Raw genomic sequence first — 20009 nt, forward strand, 5'->3', positions numbered from 1 at the left:
GCAATTTCAGTACAGAATAAGCACTCTGAAACTCTGGCTAAGTTCCTCAGTATGGTGCTAACAAATGCTATGTATCTTTCCCAAAGGTCCCTGTCTCACCTGATATTATTTTTTTAAAAAAAATACTTAAAAAAAATAAAACAGATTCAGCATACTGCAAACAGAAAGATGGGCATCAATTTTACTTCTGAGATGGCCTCTGAAATCAAAAGCCTTCTGAGAGTTTAAAAATGTTAAATACGTGCAACACAATGCTTCAGTGCCAAGTATGCTTGCATGTTTACTCCAAATAAAATGACATGCCAGAATGGTAAAGAGCAAGTAGGATGGAGAAAGAATTAAAAATAAATATATTTGCAATAGTGGTGAATAAATATATTACATATTTCAAGTTACAAATTTTCCAAAACGTCCTAGGCATTAAATAATATACTTCAACCATTATTAGCAATAGTAATTAGCACTTATATACCACTTTACAATGTTTTGCAGCCCTCTCTATGCAGTCTACAGAGTCAGCATATTGCCCCCAACGATCTGGGTCCTTATTTTACCGACCTCGGAAGGATAGAAGTTTGAGTCAACCTTGAGCCTGTGAGACCCGAACTGCCAAACTGCTGGCAGCCGGTGATCAGAAGAAGTAACCTGCAGTACTACATTCTAACCACTGTGCCACCATGGTTCTTCTATATCATTTAATATAGTAAAAAACAACTTTCTTCTCTCCTGTTAAATCACTACACTCCTGTGGAAATTTTGTATATTATTCTTTTACCCTGTTGGGCCAATTGATCGGCTATTTTATCCAGGGCAGACAAGAGGGATATTTTGTATTTTTTGGCTGCTACCACTGGTTGTCTGAATTTGTGAAGCCAAGATACATGAGCAGTTGAAATTATGCTGGTGTTTGAGAAAGGGGATTAATTGTGCAGATTATTGTGGTGCTGTAGTCACAATCTGTCTTACCTGAAGCAACTCAGTTTGGTGATATTTTATTAGCATGCAAACAATAAAAAGGTGAACACCAGAAAAGCAGTGGCAGCTTGTTTAGCAGCCCTGAGTAAAGGCAAAATGTTTTAGGTAGATCTCTCTGGGTGATCTTTTATTATTTTTCTCTTCCTACTGGATCAACATGCTATCCATATTATCCCTGAGATGTGATTGGTGAATAGGAACAATGTAATTTACTTGGCCACAGGTTTTTGACTGATTCTTCCCTCTGTGGTCGTTCTCAGTCAATTTACTTCCTTTAAATGTTTTCACGAGGCCATTTTAAACAGTTCACTTGGGGGGGGAGAGATCTCAGATTTGGTAATGAATGCAATTTACATGTGTAGGGTATATTTTAGCATGAGAGTGGGAACTTTAAGTATCCTAAAAACATAAGGCAGGGGATGATGTGAGAAAATGGGACTTTCCTGAAAACAGCAGCTAATGAGAAGGGAATTTCCTGCCAGGTAGGCTATAGAAAGACTCAAGTATTTTTATTTAATTTCAATTACTTCTTGTTAGTGTTAAGCCAATCACAGGCTGGTTTCATGTCTTCACATTAGATGATCAGTAAACCAATACATTTACAAAGTGGCTTCAAAAGGAAAGTTCTGGTCTATTCTGCATCCAAAGGAAGACAGAGGAATGTCAGGGACCTGACTGAAGAAAGTGGTTTCACAGAAAATTAGCAGAATTAAATTGGAGCTACAAGATATGCTGGCATGGAGCAGATCATTTCAGGCCACTTCTACAATGCATGATGTGGGATGTTCAGGAAAATATCATTTCCAAAGTATAGCATTCCAATTATTCTTGAGCTGGGTGAGTTGTGTGTGGGGGGACAGATAGAAGAAAAGCAGAGGCCTGTAGATATATACTCGAAGACTTATTAATGGGCTGTCCTCACATCAGGCAAGAGAGCTATGTGGATGTGCGCTTAGATACTCACATCAATATTTCAGGGATCAGCATAATGCTGTTCTTCTCAACATGAGTTCCTTTCAGAGGGTCCACAAAGTGAAATAAATATTTTAACATTTCTCAATTTTAATTTCTAATACAGTATATATTGATAAATGCAACCACATAAATCAAAGCTCCTTGGAATCGTCAATTATGTTCAAAAATATAAAGTGGTCCTGAAACCAGAAAAGCTGAGAACTGCAGTAATAGTGTCTGTAGTGTAGTACCCTATTTTATATGCAGTATATATGTATATGTATAATATACACAGTAGTGTCTGTAGGAGTTAAGTAAATAATATCAAATGATAATAACAACATGATTAAAATTCTATATCTATCTATCTATCCAGGCAGAGAGAGGGAGGGAGACAGACAGACAGACAGACAGACAGACATTTTTTCCATCTGCTCTTTGTGCCATGATTAACTGAACAATTGGGCTCAGCAACTGGATCATTAAATGAAGCAATTGCTAGGATTGGTTGCAAATTTATTTTTCTCCTGTACGCTGCGTGGAGAGCCAAGCATGGGTTAAATTCAGTCTATCTAGGACTGAGTAGATTTTTCTTTAGCCACGCCTCCTGTGCCTCATTGAGATCAGTTTAAAAACTCAGTCTGCCCGTTTGGACTAAATTTGGTGAGCTCCTCAGTTCTGAGCAGATAGACTGGGACTCTCCAGTACAGTTTTAGTTTTTTCTATAGTAGAAAGATTGTAGAGTAGTATAGGTTTCCTTTGAAATTGTTTAATCACTGATTGTTAAATTGCTGAGAGGTCTGCTGGTCGCAAGCGGCGGTGGCTGGCAAGCACAGGGGTGTCAGGGGGCTCCTTGACTCGCCTCCCAGCTGTCATTGGACTTTAAGTGGCTCCGGAGCCTCCATTAGGAGCTCCGGTTGCTTCTGACAGCTCTCCTTCATTCCCGGTGAGTGCAGTGACCATTTTGGAGGCACGATTTCGCGGACCTCCTTGCAACAGTTTACAGAGGCTGCAACTGTCAGCAGAGGCTTGAAATCGCACCAGAACAGCACAGCAGCCATTTTAAAGGACATTTTTGTGCTGTTTTTGCTGAAGAAGCCTCAGAGGTCTTCGAAGAGCTGCACTTTGCACTCTCAGCCGCAGATCGCCGCTGGGGAATGATTGATCTTGTATGGGACACCAGCAAGGTCTCCATTCCCTCAGAACAGTGATTGAGTGGCATTGGAGTGGTTGGCCACCTGGTCATACTCCAGCTCCTGCAGCAGATCTATGAGCACTGTGGAGCCAGCTGGCTCGCACCTGGTGCCATCCTACTACTGCTGATCCATCTTCACACTTCAGCCACTGCCAGCTTGGGAAGATCTTCAAGAAAGGCACACGATGGACCAATCAAATGAGAGATATAAACTGGAGTGGAGAAGATGAATTTATACTCTGTATTGGTTCTTGGAAGTCGGGGGGGGAAGGTTGGGGGGGTTGGGGTAGGGGAGGGGGAGGGAGGTAAATATTTGTAAAAGTTTTGTTTTCAAAAATTTTCAATAAAAAAAAAGAAAGGCGCACGATGGCAGATGGAGGTTTGGAGGATCTGCCTGGGCCCTCTTCGAAGCGCAGTAGGCCAGATCCTCCACCACAAGCGAGAAGGGAAGGAAGGGCACCAAAGGGAAGGATTGCCATGGCTCCTCAGGGAGCAAAAGCTCTCAAAGGGAGGAGGCTAGGAGGCACAAGACATCAGGAAAAGCCTCTGGGAAAGCCCAGGGACAGGCCAAATCCCCTGAGCGTAGGGCCTCATTGCCTTGTCCTTTGCCTGATTGGTCTGGGGGAGGGGTCCTGTCTCCTTCTCTGGGGGGGGTATTCCCCCTCCTTGATAGATGAGGGGTGTCAGGAAGAATCTCCTGGCGGGAGGCTACCCTTCGCTGGGCTACCCGGATTCTCCCAGTTCCTCCATAAGGGAGGAATTAGAGCCCTTCCAGTGCTTTATTCCCGAGGAGGAGGAATCAAGGCTTACTAAGGACAGGGGTTATCTCGCTCTATCTAAGGCTAGGCCCGTGGAGGACCAGGGTCCTGCACTGTCAGCTGAAATGAGGGAAGTCATTGCCCAAGCCATCTCCCAGGGCATTGCTGAGGGTATCAATCAGAAGGAATCCCACCTCGGCAAAACAACCAAGTCCCGTCCAACTCCTGTTCAGGCCAGGGATTGGTTGCAAATTTATTTTTTCTCACCACTGTAAATGTGAACAATTACTTAACAAGGGTTGCTGTACATATAACATTGATGCTTATAGACAACAATGGTAGGATTTCAATCACATTACCTTGCTCATTGTCCTGACATTTTGACCCCTTCCATTAATTCAACTTCATGCACAAAGCAATAACAATGTCTCTATATTCAGGCTTATAGCTTTATAGACCTGTAATATAATACTAAATTTGGGGTTTAAATATATATTAGCCTTAAAAACAATTTTACATACCTTCTGCTTAAATGTTCTTCCTTTCACAGTACCTGATGTCGGAGACTCTTCCTTGTTTGTACATAAATAAAAATAAAGCAGCGCTATCTCCATATATGATCTTCTTATTAATCTGCAAAAAAATAAATGAAAAAGCAAGGAATCCAAACATCTTAGTTAGCATTTGGCAAACATTTATATTTTTAAGTGAATAAGTTTTATTCATCCAGCCCTTTTAAATGTTTTATGGTCTGAACTTTTCAGTGTAAATTGTATGTTTTAATTATTGTTTTCTTTTACCTGACATACTAATCTAAATAACATAGGGGGAAAAACTGCTCACCCATAGTGCTGGTAACTCAGCAGGCTTAAAGTTATGGCATCCAACAAGCTGTCAACAGCTAATTCTGATTTATTAAGACCTAATGAATCAAGTTGTCGTTCTATTCTTCCTAAAAATGATACATATGAATTTATTTAAAGAGATTTGTTTTTCCTGATAGAAATAATAAAGCAGAATACTATTTTCTTTTAAATTATATTTTCTTAATAATTTTTTAAAATGGCAATGAAAAAGAAAAGATAAAAAAATAAAGACAAATAAAACAAATGAGGAAATGGAATTTACTAGTATCAAGGAATTAAGTTTCAATGTTAAATATTTCATTAATTAGTTTTACGTAACTTAAACTATAGAAAATTACAAACTACAGATCACAGAAAACTAAAGATCACTGTTAAAATCCAAATAATATATGAATATCAATAGTAGGAATCATCATAAAATAAAATTAAGAATGACAGTAAATTTAATTAAGCATCTGAAAATCCAATTTCATCTAATAGATTATTAACATCTAGCGCATTAAATTTTTATGTTAAGAGAAACGCAAACTTGCTGCAAGTACATATTTAGAATTGTAATCCAAAAATTTCCCAAGTTCAATTAAATTCTGCATCAGATTTACTTTTAGCATACTATACAAAGTTGATATAGGAGATGACCAGGCTTAGGAAGGGGTCAAACACATCATCAGTTATGAGTCCCTTTATGCCACAAGAGATTTAAGATCAGCCCACCTTCATTTTTTTTTACTCTTAATCTACCACCAATTTGCTTTTACTGGTGGTAGTTCAGAGCTCTACTGGTAGTAGAGAGCTTAGACTTGCAATAAATATTTATACTCATTTAAACTGCCTGGATTTTCTGATTTCCCTGGGGCTTGACAGTTATTGGATATCAAGACATAACTTAATTAGCCACTTGTCTGCAGAGGGAGGTATACTACAATACTTTGCAATAGGAAGCACAGAATATACAAAACAGAATACTATAAACTGTTAGGGAGCTAGGTTATCAACTCTCTAGCTCTCAGATGCAACATGAAATTTGAGCAGCCCTTTAGAAAAAAATTAGTTGTTTTTTACCTTTTCGAAAAAGAAGTTCTGCTTCTAGCTCTAAATCTTCTTTTACTGATGCTATGCAAAGATTTAGTGCTGTTTCTGTGTATTGTAGGGCTTTTAACCACTGCAACTCACTTTGTGGTTTGGATTTACATAATAATTCTAAAGTTAAGGTATGCCCTAGAAATCAATTTACAGAAAAATATTTCACCAATTATTTCTAAAGCAAAATAAAAGTCAAACATTGAATAAATGAAATGCAGCCCTTTAATACAAGAAATGAATTATTCCAGATATATACTTTGCAAGTGAAATTTAGAAGTGCATACTTATATTTTCTCTAAACTACATACATGTAGTGTCTCACTTAATGATCCTGACACCAGCAACTCCATTGCTAAGCAAAGCAGTCACTAAGTGGGAAATTATATGGCCATGACTCACCTTTCCAGCTGTTTTGTTCTTCTACACATCAAAGCAATCTGTCTATGCCAGAAGCAGAAAGGGTTAAGCAAAAGAAAGACTGCCCACAGAAATTGCTTGCTTTTTTTTTATCCCCTTCCCCTCGCTGAGAGGAGACATTGGAGAAAAAACAATTTAGAGAGCACTGTAAATTGTAGTTTCTTGCAAACCCTCTCTCCAATCTTTGTGGATTGAAGTGATTGTAATGTTCCTGTTTCTCCGCTTGAGGTGAAGAGACTGATCTTTTTCCTCTATTTCTTTTCGCTACTCCAACTTTTTTGGCTTAAATTAAAACTTTTTTTACTTTAATAAACTTCTCCTTCTACTTGTTATAATATCATATTAAAGATACTCAAGGAAAAAGTCTTTAAAATAGTTGAATCTGCCACTTGGAAGTCTAAGACTGAAGTTTTTTTTCCTTTTGCTGTTGCAACAAATGTATCCTTTGTTCACTCCTATTTGACAACACTGACTTTGCAACAGAAGGGTTTGGAACTTGTTTATAAAACTTGATAAAGACTCAAGGTCACAAATAGTCTACTGCTGGAGCGTGTGGAAAATATTTTGGCAAGAATTGGAAAAGGAAAGAAAAAGACTTGAACCCTTCTTTTTTGAAAACCATAAAAGAACATCTGCTTAAGATTTAAAATAAAAATAGATATATTCTTCAAAAACTTGTGACAGGCTAGAGTGGCAGAAAGTACCAAATTCCTTTCTTTGCTTTTCCCTTATATTTCTTTTTACTCTAAAAAATGGATCAATACTCAGATGAAGAAAACTTGATAATTCAAAACATTTTGGCTGGACTTCAAAACATCTCAGAAGGACTTGAGAGGTTTGACAAGAAATGGGACAGACTATGGGGTATCACAAAAAAAGATGATGGGGCTGCCGCCTCAGAAATTAAAGAAGCGAATGAAAATATAGAAAACAAAGATAAGAAGTTAGATGAACTTATTAATGGAGCAAACGTGAGTGAAGGTGGAAAGAAGGGAAGCTGGAAAAGTGACTTTGATAATTTGGTGCTTCATCCCAAACCCCAAGATGCAGGAGAAAAAGAAAGAGCGAAAAAGATGGAGTTAATAAGACAAATCTATCCAGAAATAAACCTGACAACCAAAGTTAAGCATACATTAATAACAACTCAAGGGCAACAAAACTACATGAGAGATCTTTTAAACTACAAAGTGCGGACAGAAGTCTTAAACCCTGGAAAGGGAATCGACACAACAGCTGGCGAGAGAGAAAAGACCATTTTGTTACTGGAAAGATACTGGTTAATAATGCTAGTTGATGAAAAAAAAAGCTAGTTAATTATTGATGATTAATAAGTAGAGATTTTAGTACTTTATAGACTGTTCTATATTACCATTGAATGTATATTTGTTAACATATAATTTACTATGATACTAATAGTGAAATGATAACCTTAATTAGGATAAATAACCGGGCCATAAAAATGTTAATGTATACTTTTGGTGATTGATAAGTAGAAATGTTAACATTTTTTAGATTGTCTTAGATACTTAACGTTTATTTTCTTAGCATGTAATTAACTAATTTGGGATTGAGGGAAAAGACCTATAAATCTTATTAATAAATCATTGTTTAAAGATGGCTATAAAGGTATAATATTGTGTGGGCCTGTGGAGAGGAAAGGTGAGATAAACAGTAAATAACTTTTAGTCAACTATAATAATAACAAAGAAATGTTAATGGATAATATCTAATGATATATACAGGTGTGTTATTGGGAGGGGGGGAATGCTTAGATATCTTACTTAACTGAAGTTGTTTTAGAATATGTCATAAAGGTGTAATGTTATTGGAGATCTATTGAAACTGCAAATGCCAGTAGGTGGTTGTGTCTTTAAATATAAATGATTCTAGATAAAAACATGTTTAAATAATGGTAATTAAATCAGAATTGTGGTACAGGGATAGTAAAATACACAATTTTTCTTTCTTGACTTAAAATGTACAACTCGATCTGAATGAAGTATATGTAAGGATGGTGGAAGAAACGCACGGAATATATTTGTAACCAATCGATACGCTTTCTACAAGATGTAATGAAAGAAGATTCTTTTTTTGTGTGTTTTTGTTTAACTAAAACAATTTAAAAAATTCAAAAAAAAACATGTAGACTGTAACAGTGATCAAGTTGATTGAGGGATACAAAAAAGTCGTACATAGTCATATATGGGCTGTAAAGTTATTTTTTCAACACCATGACAACTTTGAATGATAACTGAACGAATAGTTGATAAGCAAGGACTACCTGTAGAAAATAATGAACTGTGCCCACAGAAGAACAAGAATAAGACTAGACTAACAATCAGCAATGTATTAATTCATTCAGTACCAATTTTCAAAAGATTATAGACCTTGTGAAACCCTCGTAATGACAAGTGATTCATACCATGTGTTAATCAGACACTACAGCCAATGTAAAATTTTATGGAATTAAAAAAAACTGTTAGAATCACAATTGATTAATTAACCTAACATGTGAATTGGAATAATTGAAAGTCAATTTATCTTTGAAACAAACACTTTTGCAAAGGATCTTTCATGGAATGTTGATTTTAAATACAAAATCATATAAATTCCATATGATTTATATTTTCTTAATTTTCAATCCATTGTATCTCTTTATTTCACCAATACGTCTTCATTACTCAAAGGAAAACATAACAGTTATGCAATGAAATTTACAACCAGCTCATACCTGAAAACAGGAAAATATGGTAGTCATGAGAGAATGAATTGAGGAAAGAAGAAACAGGTCAATTAATTTCTGTAGCTCTGTCTTTTAGAATACAGGTACTACAGCTCAAAGCAAAGCTTCTGACCTTACAAAAGTGAAACATTTTGCAGTGATCAAGTGGTTGGTTTGAATGTGTTGCCATTGCCATGGAAGTTGGGGTTTTATGGTTTTTATGTTATGGATTTAAAATGTTGTGAGCCACTGAGTGAATTGGATGCCCATATAAATATATTAAAATAAAATTTATCTAGCTTCCAAATGTAAGTAAGAATTTGGTTATACAGTACGTTTGACTGAAGAATTAGGATTTCTGTCATAAAAAAAAGATTATTTTAATATAAATTCAGTAAACATTATCCTGTTAGTTTTATATAGTTTATATCTGCTATAAATTATCAAAAATGTGAAACACAAAATAGTTGTAGGCATAGTAAGTTATAGAAATATGTTTTTCTTTACAATGTCTTTATATATATTGATGCTAGCCAAAAATTTATAGTATAACTTTATATATGAAATCAATAGATTCCACATACATTAAACCCCTTAAATAAGTTTCAGAAATAACAAAAGCTTGTATTGTATTAAACAATCCTTACCAATTCTCATTTTGATTTTTGCCAGTAGTGCGATGTGTGGCAGGTATATGTTCATCATAGGCATTTTTATAGTTGTTAAAGTAGGATCTTGTCCATGTTGTTCAAGTGATTGCCCCAAAATAAACAGCTGTTGAAAATGTCAACTTTGTAATAAAAGATATGCACATTATCAAAATATCCCAAGGGACAAACCATTTAGCCCCATAATAACTCATAATAGCCCAACAGCATGGGACATCAATTTACTAGGGAAAAAGAGAGAAGGGAATGGAGGAAAATAAGAAATCACATAAATATATCTCAATGTCTAAATAAATCATTTCCCACTTCATATTTAAAAGCTTCATTGAATTATCCATAAGAAAAGAAGAAAGTACTTTCTTTTAAAAAAATACAAAAGAAATTCAGAATTTGACTTTGACCATCTATTTCTTCTGAGCCGCAATATCAACATAAATTAAAATTTGTATTTTATATATAGATAATTGGAGGGGAAATAGTCTCAAAATTTCCTAATCAGGGTTTGTGCTCATTAAGCCCTGCTTGCTAATTGTTTAGAGAAAAAGAGAAGAAAATTTAGGTCTGTGGGAATGAAGAACATTCCATGATGTGGCATTGCATGACGAGCTTAACTAATAGTATTTTTAACTAAGTAAAACAAAGACTTGTAGTTAGTATTTGTGTACCTAATTCATAGATTTCAATTATATTCCAAAAATAATCCATTCATTGTAAATCAGTTTCAGTAAATAAAAAATGGTTTTATTTTCTTCAGGTTGAACAACTGAATGTCAAATCAAGAGTTAATGATAATAAGTAGAAGATCAGGATCAGACCCACAAATCTGAAAGTAACTTTACCAATCTTTCTATCATTTTTGATCTATCCATATACAATACATTGCATTTACCACATAGAAATGTGATAAAAGGAACATAATTTTTTTCTAAGAGTTTGAAATGCAATTTGTTCACAGAGCATGGTCTAGTGTCGAAGATGCAAAAGATCAAACAGTAAAAGGTTCTGCCACATGATCCATCTGAACTGCACCCATCCCTTGCATACTTGACCCAATTTCAAAAACAAAATTAAATGTGATCTGATTCCTGGCCTGGTTTTAGAAGTCCACCAATACATAACATTAATTTCATTTTGTATTTAACGTTCAATTTTAAATTTAAAAATGCAGTAGCTGAGGATAAGACTGATAAAACCACCAAAATTTAAAGCTTTCCAATGAAGCTGAAAAACACTGAAAAACTATAGTAACATTCAATTATTAGTATATACTTACCTGTTTAATTACTAGTTCGTGTGCCTGAACTAATACATTCAACTGGTCCGTTTTACATGATTCTGAACCATCTTCTGTTTCTGTTCTCATTATATCAGCTAGTAGAAGCATACTCTCTACTAATATTAAATTAGCTGGTGGAGAAATCAGTGTCGTTTCTTCAAGCAATTTGATTACATTCTGTGTGAAAGAAGATAGATGACAGAGAGGCAGACCTACATTTTCAGCTCTCAAATTCTATTACCAAAGACATGTCTAAATTTATCCTGTTTTCTATCACTACTCTTCTGCCAAGCAATAATCCTGTTTTATATGTAAGTATACACAATTCTTGACTGCAGTATCTATAGAATATTACCCTAACCCTCTTAAAACTGTGCAGAGTTTTGAACATGACTCTTCTCAAAATTAGATTCAATTAACAGCATGGTTGGAACCACCTACTACACAAATCTAACAGCTAAGATGATACCGTATTTTTCGGAGTATAAGATGCACCTCCCCCCCGCCAAAAAAAGAGGCTAAAAATTTGGGTGCGTCTTATACACTGAATATAGCCCCACCAACCCACATTTGGCCTCTGCGTCCCAGCAATTTATCTCCTTGCAGCAAACAGGGGCTTGTCGAGACTGCAATAGGTTATAGCAATCCCTGCAGCCTGAAACAGCTAATGATCGAGAGAAATTGAAAGTGAAACACTGTTTGCTCCAGAAGGCAAATTGCTGGGAGGCAGAGGCAGAGATTTTTTTCTTGTGCAAATCAGGCTGTTTGCTGCAAGGAGGTAAGTCAGTAACTATAAATGCCTATAGAAAGTTCAAATTATTAGACTTATTTTTTAAAGACTGCTTTATTATTGTTCTAGACAGCTTAACAAAATGAAGAAGCTTTTTAAAATAAATGTCAGTACTATTGTATCTTCTTTTAAATAGCAGAGAATAACTATACTTCCAGAAAGCACATCAATTTTGACAGCATCTGTACAAGTATAGTCTGAAATGTAACATTATAAACAGTGTATATTGTCTGTACTGTTTGCAGTTTGTTGCAAGGAGGGAAATTGCTGGGAGGCAGAGGCAGATATTTTTCCCTTGTTTTCCTCCCCAAAAACTAGGTGTGCCTTATACTTCAGAGTGTCTTATACTCCAAAGAATACAGTAATCTCCTTTGATGAGAAACTCACTCCATACCAAAATTATGTGACTACCAAATGCCTGAAAATGTTATTTCTGCATTTTTCTTATGAAATATTGAAACTGTTAGGCAGTAATAATTAATCTCAGGTTATTTTACTGTAAAATGCAAATTAAATTATAAATAGCATCAAAATTCATTTGTTTCATAAGAATGATACTGGGAAATAATTGATAATTCAGTTTTGTGCTAAATACCTGTAAATGAAGCTTAATATCAGCCACTGGTAGTCTTTCTTGAAGTCCAAGTATAACGGCTTGCATGGTAATTTCAGCAAGAGTCTCAATATCATTGAATGCTTCCACTTCCATTTTTACTTCATTAATCAGACTAGAACACTCTGTTAATTCATTTTCTTGAAGAAAAGTAAAATAATGCCATCAAGAATAATTATGGAACAAAGTATCATTTTATAATACTTTATTATTGTAATTGATATAAAAGATATTTGAGCACATCCAACATAGTTCTTAACATTATTTTATGAGAAATATGAACAAACGTATATTGCTTTTATTATCTCAATACAGCACATGTAGACCCTGCTTAACTATGGTAATTGGGATCAGAATGTGTATTGCTCAGTGATGCAGTAACGTGAATTACCATGGGACATTAAATGAGAACTCCACATAATTGTGACTTCTGACTTCTTGTACGTTTTCCTATCAATTTTACTTATGGGAAGCCTGTATAGAAGGTAACAAATTACAGAACCCTGCAAAGTTCAGAAATCTGGACTGGTTTCTGAAAACTCAAATCCCAATCACATGACTGTAAAATCACTGTGTTAGCTGTACCTTTGATGAAGCCATAAATACCATTTATTTAGTGCCACTCCAAGTGTGAATGGTTGCTGAACAAGTTGTTGTTAACTAAGGAACCACCTATAGAGATTTACAATGCTACTTGAATGCTCAAGAGGACAAAGAGGTTTATAGTGCTAGCAAGATGCATTGAAAAGCAGCTTCTACAAAAAAGTATTTCTAGACAAGGAAGTAATCATGGGAAATATGCATAAATATATAAATGTTTCTGAAGAGGTAACACAGATAGCTTTCAAAATTAAATTTTGTTTATGCATTTACCTGACTTTATATACTATTGACTACTGATTACCTTTCATTATTTCAATGCCTCTTGCCTGAGCTGTAATTGCAATCACTAATGCCAAACGACATTTTAGCCATATGTGTATATTCAAATGTTCTCGTGCTGTTACATTGTGAATAAGATTGGAATCCTCAGCAGAAATCCTTCCATCATATCCCTGATCAAAAGGGGGAAATGAACTGATTACTAGGTTTAATGTTCAATTGTTCTATAATTGATTAATGCATTTTAACATAGAGAATGACTCTTATATGTCATGCTTACTAAAATGTTTTGTTAAGTGTAAAATATATAGCTTTCATTGTGCCACGTGGAATAAAGTAAATGTATCTGTATTAAAGTAAAAATCCATAAAATAACAATAGAATAATTTTAAAAGTATTTCAATATTTATTGTAGTGACCCATAATGCTCTCAGCACTATCAATTTAATAAAATGTGAATACTGAAATATACCTTATCTGTTTTCTCTGCATCTTTTTGAGAATTAGATGTATCTGTGAAAACCTCTGCATCTTGGAGTAGTTTTATTGCAGAAAAAACCAGTGCAGCACTGTAACCAAAAACACAATGATAGATGATAGATAGATAAAGAGAGAGAGAGAGAAATTCAGATTGAAGTTGTTAGGAATTTAATATTCAATACATACATACACATGATAGCCCTACATACTGCTTATTACAACAATCAAGATATGAATAGCTGTTGTCATTCCAAACAGCTCAGGAAAATGTGTTTCCTGCCAGTCACCAAATGTTAATTCACTTATCAATGAATGCTTTTCCAATTTTTTAATGTTTTAAATGAAGTGAAAAAGGTATCAGTTAAGACAATCATCCATGAAGCACTACTTTCAGCAAATGTTAGTTTTATTCCAGTAGAAAAATGGATTTATCAAGGTATTTTTTTAATTCACCTGAAAGCTGTTTGAAGTCTCTGTTGAGCAATAGCTGCAAGCTGAAGTTTAGCTTCAATGACAATTTCCAGTTCTACAGCTGAACACTTATATATCAGTGCACCATACTTATTTTGTATGGTTTCAAGAATTAGATTAATCCTTTCTTCAGCTTCTCCCAATAAAATTCCCTAAAATAATCAAAACTATATCACTGATCAATTAATAAAAATTAAAAAATTAAAAACTATTTCAATATGAGCAAACACCATTAAGAAACAAGATAATTACATGAATTAAGCATGTAATTTGTTTGCATTTAAATTCCTTATATTAAGGCATATAATATTTGTTGACATTGTATTTGTGAATATTGAGGCATTCAGTGTTATTAATATCCAAATATATTATTAGTTTTACAGCTAGTTCTTCAAATACATACATACAAAACAAATGATTCTATGCCATATTGAACATGCAACTATAAGTTGCTAACAGGGATATATATATTACAATAATTACAACCATGAACTTAAGAAGTAATTTAAATACCTACATTTAATATTTTCTACCCAATAAACACACAGACCAAGGTAATTTCCTCAAACTAAGAAATGGTGATGAAATCTATATCTTCTATCTACATCTTCTTTCACATTATATTATATTATATTATATTATATTATATTATATTATATTATATTATATTATATTATATTATATTATATTATATTATATTATATTATATTATATTATATTATATTATATATTTTTATTTTATATTATATTATTATATTTATTTATTATATTTATATAAAAAGGATGTATGTATATATGTATTTCCCAGCATAAATCTGGAACGCCTTGAGCAATTCCAACCAAACTTGGCACACAGATGACTTACCCTCTGGAGACAAATACAGTGGAGTTAAGACACCCCTAACACCCCTCAGGGTGTAATGGCTTCTACCGTGCTGTTGTAAAATGGCTTCTACTATACAGTGGAGTGGAGTTGCCATGGTAACGGCTTCACAGTACTCCACAAAGGGGCTCCCTCTGATAAGGGGGAAAATCCAACATTAGAAATAACTCTGGAAAGCCTGGGCATTTAGGGAGAGCGCGTGTGGCGTCCTAGAGCAGCAATTGTTTGTGATGTCATGGGAGGGGGAAGGAAGCCTGATTAGGCCAGTACAGCAGTAGGCCTATGAAGGGTGCCTGATTAGGCCAGTTCAAAGGACTTTGACTGAGCGTGCATGGCCTAAGCAGATCGCCTGCCCCCACCTCACTGCAGCAGCCCAATCTCGCAGGAAACAGCTTCGGCCTGTGTTCCTAAGATCATCCTTCACCCCAACTCAGGCATACGTTTCCCTCACACAGTAGGCCTATGAAGCAAAGGGTGCATGATTAGGCCAGTATAGAGGCCTTTGATTGACCATACTCCCTCACACAGTATGCCTATGAAACAAAGGGAGCCTGATTAGGCCAGTACAGAGGTCTTTGTTTAAGCACGCCTTGGCCTAAGCGGATTGCCCACCCCCCAACTCACCGTAGCGGCCCAATCTCACAGGAAACAGCTTCACCCTATGTTCCAAGGATCATCCTTCACCCCAACTCAGGCATAGTTCTCCCTCACACAATAGTCCTACGAAGTGAAGGGAGCCTGATTAGGCCAGTACAGAGGCCTTTGATTGAGCACGCCCCCACCTCAGAGCTTTGGCCCGTATTCCAAGGATTGTCCTTTGCCCATAATCATCGTGCGAAGGATGGGACCACCCCAACTAAGGCGAAACAGGTATGGAGACCACATAGGAGACCCAGCCTATTTCAGCAGTGGTGGAGGCGGTGCAGCATGGCCCAGCTCAGGGATTTATGTTCCAGTCCCAGACCCAGTTTGAGAAAATGGTAAAACGGGTGGTAGTGGCAGAGGTAGGGGGTGGCGCCTTTTCCCATCGTTATGCCCAAACCCTATCCACTCTAAAGAACAGCTCTGTGTTTTTATATACAGCTCACCAGATAATTCAGGAACAGTGATGCTCTTTGTCACCTATCACAATGGTGGGTGAGAAGGGGTGAAAAATAAAATTTCTAATAAAGTTTTAAATTTCTAAACGGACGTAATTACTTCATAATTTTAACCAAAAAAAATGTTTTTTCCTTATGCTTATTTTATTGTATTCCATAATAGATTTCGTTGCTGCACCAATGCCTCCAAGGATCATAGATAGGGCAGGAAAGAGGAGCGGATGGAAGGGGGAAGGGATGATGGGAATGGGACTATGGGGAAAGAAAGGCCCGTCAGACAAATGGTTCCCTGTCAGACAAACGCTTCAACGTTTATAAATACCCAGGCAACACCAGGTCATCAGCTAGTTTATTATATATAAACCTGTTCTTTTGTAGGTTAAGGTCCTGGGTGTTGATTTAATTTTTCAACCACAGCATTTGAATGCAACTTTTCAATACTTTTCATTAAAACTGATCCAATAAAATCTTTTAAGAGTTTTGTGAAAATTGAATCTGTTTATTGTGCTGTATGAGTAAGACTTTAGGAAAATGAATATTAAAACAAAAGTAGGTTTCACTGTCCACCCTTCTTAGATATTTGCCTGCCAAAAAGAATGAATAATTGGTCATTTCCACCAAAGAAAGTATTACGCATCAATTTGTTTACCATTTCAGCTTTCCTATTCTATACTCATGTCTTTGTTTTTTCAAATGTTGTTTAGACATTCAATTGCTTCTGGCTCTTTGTGACCCAAGAGTCATCATTTCTGTAAGTCCACACATATTTTGGTACGTTATATTAAATTATATATGTTAATATTTAATGTTTATATTAAAATCTAAGGATAGATTTTTATTTATTTTTCACATGTTTGAACTTCCAACTTCCCTCACCCTTGTTGAATGATGTTTGGAAATCAATGTATATTATATTCCCCACATTACCATGGTCAACTAAAGTGGTCACCATTTTCAAATCTATCTTCTTTTGCCATCTTATTCAACCATATTATGTTTGTTTCAGCTCTGTTCAGTTTTTAAGTTATTCTGCTTACGGATTGGCAGATAGTCTAACAGCCGTTGTGTATTTTTCTCCAATTTTTCATTAGATTGGAAAAAATAAAACGACCAGGATTGTTTAGCATGATTTATTTTTGATAGAACCTTGCTGGCTCCTGCCAAGTAGAATATTCTTTAAATGCTAAAAATTGACTGTTCAATAATCATATTCAAAGTTTTGCCTTGTATTAACATCAGACTGACCTAACTGTAGTTACTCAGTCCTTTTGATTATTTTCAAGATACAACAAACCTCCATAGGGATTCCTTCTCCATTTCCTATACGTATCTCTTTTCATTCTTAACTCAGTTGAAAGCTCCTTAGTTTCTTAAAATGTCTTGTCCCTATTTTTTAATCATACAAATCTGCTTCCATCACCTTACCTTTCAGGAATTTCCAATCTTCCTATGCTCCCTTTACTCATGGGATCTTATCTAGTATTTCTCTAAGTTGCTGCTTTTTTCTAAAGTCCAATGTACATGTATAATGATATTTCAATTTCTATATCTGAATTAGTTTGAAACTCAAGCTGACATGGTCACTTCTTCACAGAGTTATCACTATTTTTAACTCTTCAGCCCTCTCTTTATTAAATCTAATAAGGGTAATCCTCTTTCAGTGTTCTGGAAAATGAAATAATCAGCAAGACTATTGAGAGAAATTTGGGGATTTTACAATCTTGGCCAAGTTAATTTTTCAATAGAGTTAAGGTAGTTGAAATCTCCCACTATTTCAATGTCTGTCCTCCCTGAAGAGTCAATAATTTGGTTTAGGATAACATTTATTCCAATATTCAACCTAGTTCATCAGCTTGTATCATACTTCACAAAAATATCTTTGTTTTTTCCTATTTCTTGTATTCTTACTCCTCTGTTCTTCATAGAACCTTGTGCTCAAATTCCTGGACTTCAATACAAAAAATACAAAAGTGTATTTTCTTGTATGGAAATCATTTAGTTTATGTAAAATAAATTGCTTTCCAAAAATAAAAAATGTTATTAATGTTGACTGTGGATGTTCATTTAACATATACTTATAATTACCTTCAGAATAGAAGTATTTAACATGTCTTTGTTCCTTTCAAGTTCTACAATCAAGACAGATTCTCGTTTTCCACTTGTATATGATGGAGGTAATACATAACCTTTGTAAAAATAACATACATGATCAATTCCAATGGAAGCACTCAAAACAATGTAACTCTTAAAATAGCGAAAAAGTGATTACAAATGAATTATTTCTCTGGTACTCTCAAGTATATTTACTATTCTCATGTATAATGTATAACACATGTGCAGGGATGCAAGGGAGTGTGTGAGCGGCACCATGGGTGAGGGTGTGCAAGAGATGGGATGCAGGTTAGGGAGGGTGTACAAGGGTGCAAAGGGTTGCATGACAGGCATGGCGAGGATGGAATCCTCTTTGGATTGCTGAAAAGACCACATTGTAAACAGGAACTATATAGGGGCATCCTATCCTTACCCCTCTGTTGAGAGATAGCTTGTTAATTTTAACATAGATAGTCTCCCTAACTCCTTTTTCAAACCAATGAAATGAAAAACCAATATCCAGAACGTGACCTTGGAGTGGCCCTTTTCTTTCAAGTGCAAAATAATTATTTAATTCTGTCCCGATGCATTGATTATCCTATGTTGTGCCATGCATTTGTGTAGTAGCTGTTTTATTTCCCAAAAATTGAAAAGCCCCTCTCAATAGTGAGGGAGGAATAGGACATTACTTAGTTCCTGTTTACAATGCAGCCCTTTCAGCAGCCCCAAAACTCATTTGCACTCTGATTCATGTGATCTGAGGACACAGATTAACCTCCAGGAGGTCTCAGATGTTAATGACTGGCTAATTGCAAACAGTATAAATCCTTTCTATTCCCCATCAATTAGTTAGAAGCGAAAAAGCTTCTTAAATGAAATGTGAAACATTTTTTTTTTAAAAATCAAGATGCTCCAGTTGGTGTTTGGGGAGGGGAGGGGAGGAGCACCTTTGGGGACATGTTAAGCAAGCACAACCTTTTTCAAAATATTTTAAGCTTCATATATCATATAGTTAAAATAAAACTTTTAGTTTATCTTATGAATACCTTTCATGATTGCTTCAGTATTTCTTCCTGACTTTCTTAAAGTATCAGAGTCAGTAGAATATGCTGTCCTCATTACTTTTTCAGGAATACAATATAATGTTGCAGATAAACTAATAATAAAATGCATTTTAGCTAATATAAAATTATCCATGATTTTTGATTCGCATGCTGCAGTCCATGTTGAATTTATAGGCCTGTTAAATACGTCTTCCAATACCTTATAAATTAAAAAAAATATTTTAAGACAAGTAATTTTCTTTTAAAGACTATGCAAATAATATTTATTTTTAAGTAAAAGAAAATATCTTTCTTTGAGGACAAATTAAAATCTAGCAAAGACATATGGAATGAAACATTTCATGCAATTTCCATTTTCCTTATATATCTATTTCCTCCATTTAAAATATGCCCTTATATGAATTCAACCAAACTCATTTATGCTGAAGCATCACAAATGTAACCATTCGTATGTGTACTGATTTTAAATAATGTCAAGATTACAAATTACAAGGAATCTTATAGGCCATCTGCCCCAACCCTTTTTAGTGAAGGAATTCACTAAACACATCTGCTAGGTGGTCTTGCAGCCCATTTTAAAACCTCTAACAATGATATTTCATTGCTTAAAAACTTTTATTGTCAAGAAATTCTGTCTAAATATTCCTTCTTTTCAAATTTCAGTATATTGATCTTTGTCTGATTTCAGTTTCTACAAAGAACAGTCCATCTCCTTTTTAAA

At 35.0% G+C, this 20009-nt stretch overlaps 1 protein-coding gene across 1 annotated transcript in view; it reads right to left on the reverse strand.

Annotated features, from left to right (window-relative positions):
* The window catches only part of CFAP54 (cilia and flagella associated protein 54), a 138820-nt gene that overhangs the window by 20484 nt on the left and 98327 nt on the right, over positions 1–20009 (reverse strand). Inside the window, 11 exon segments of the mRNA XM_032221166.1 lie at positions 4404–4515; positions 4726–4834; positions 5811–5966; positions 9618–9744; positions 10912–11091; positions 12300–12457; positions 13222–13372; positions 13672–13768; positions 14133–14302; positions 18219–18319; positions 19271–19487. Of these exon segments, the coding sequence (XP_032077057.1) occupies positions 4404–4515; positions 4726–4834; positions 5811–5966; positions 9618–9744; positions 10912–11091; positions 12300–12457; positions 13222–13372; positions 13672–13768; positions 14133–14302; positions 18219–18319; positions 19271–19487 (1578 nt within the window).

The sequence above is a fragment of the Thamnophis elegans genome, chromosome 7 (assembly GCF_009769535.1).
Source record: "Thamnophis elegans isolate rThaEle1 chromosome 7, rThaEle1.pri, whole genome shotgun sequence".
In the NCBI taxonomy this organism is placed as follows: Eukaryota; Metazoa; Chordata; class Lepidosauria; order Squamata; family Colubridae; genus Thamnophis; species Thamnophis elegans.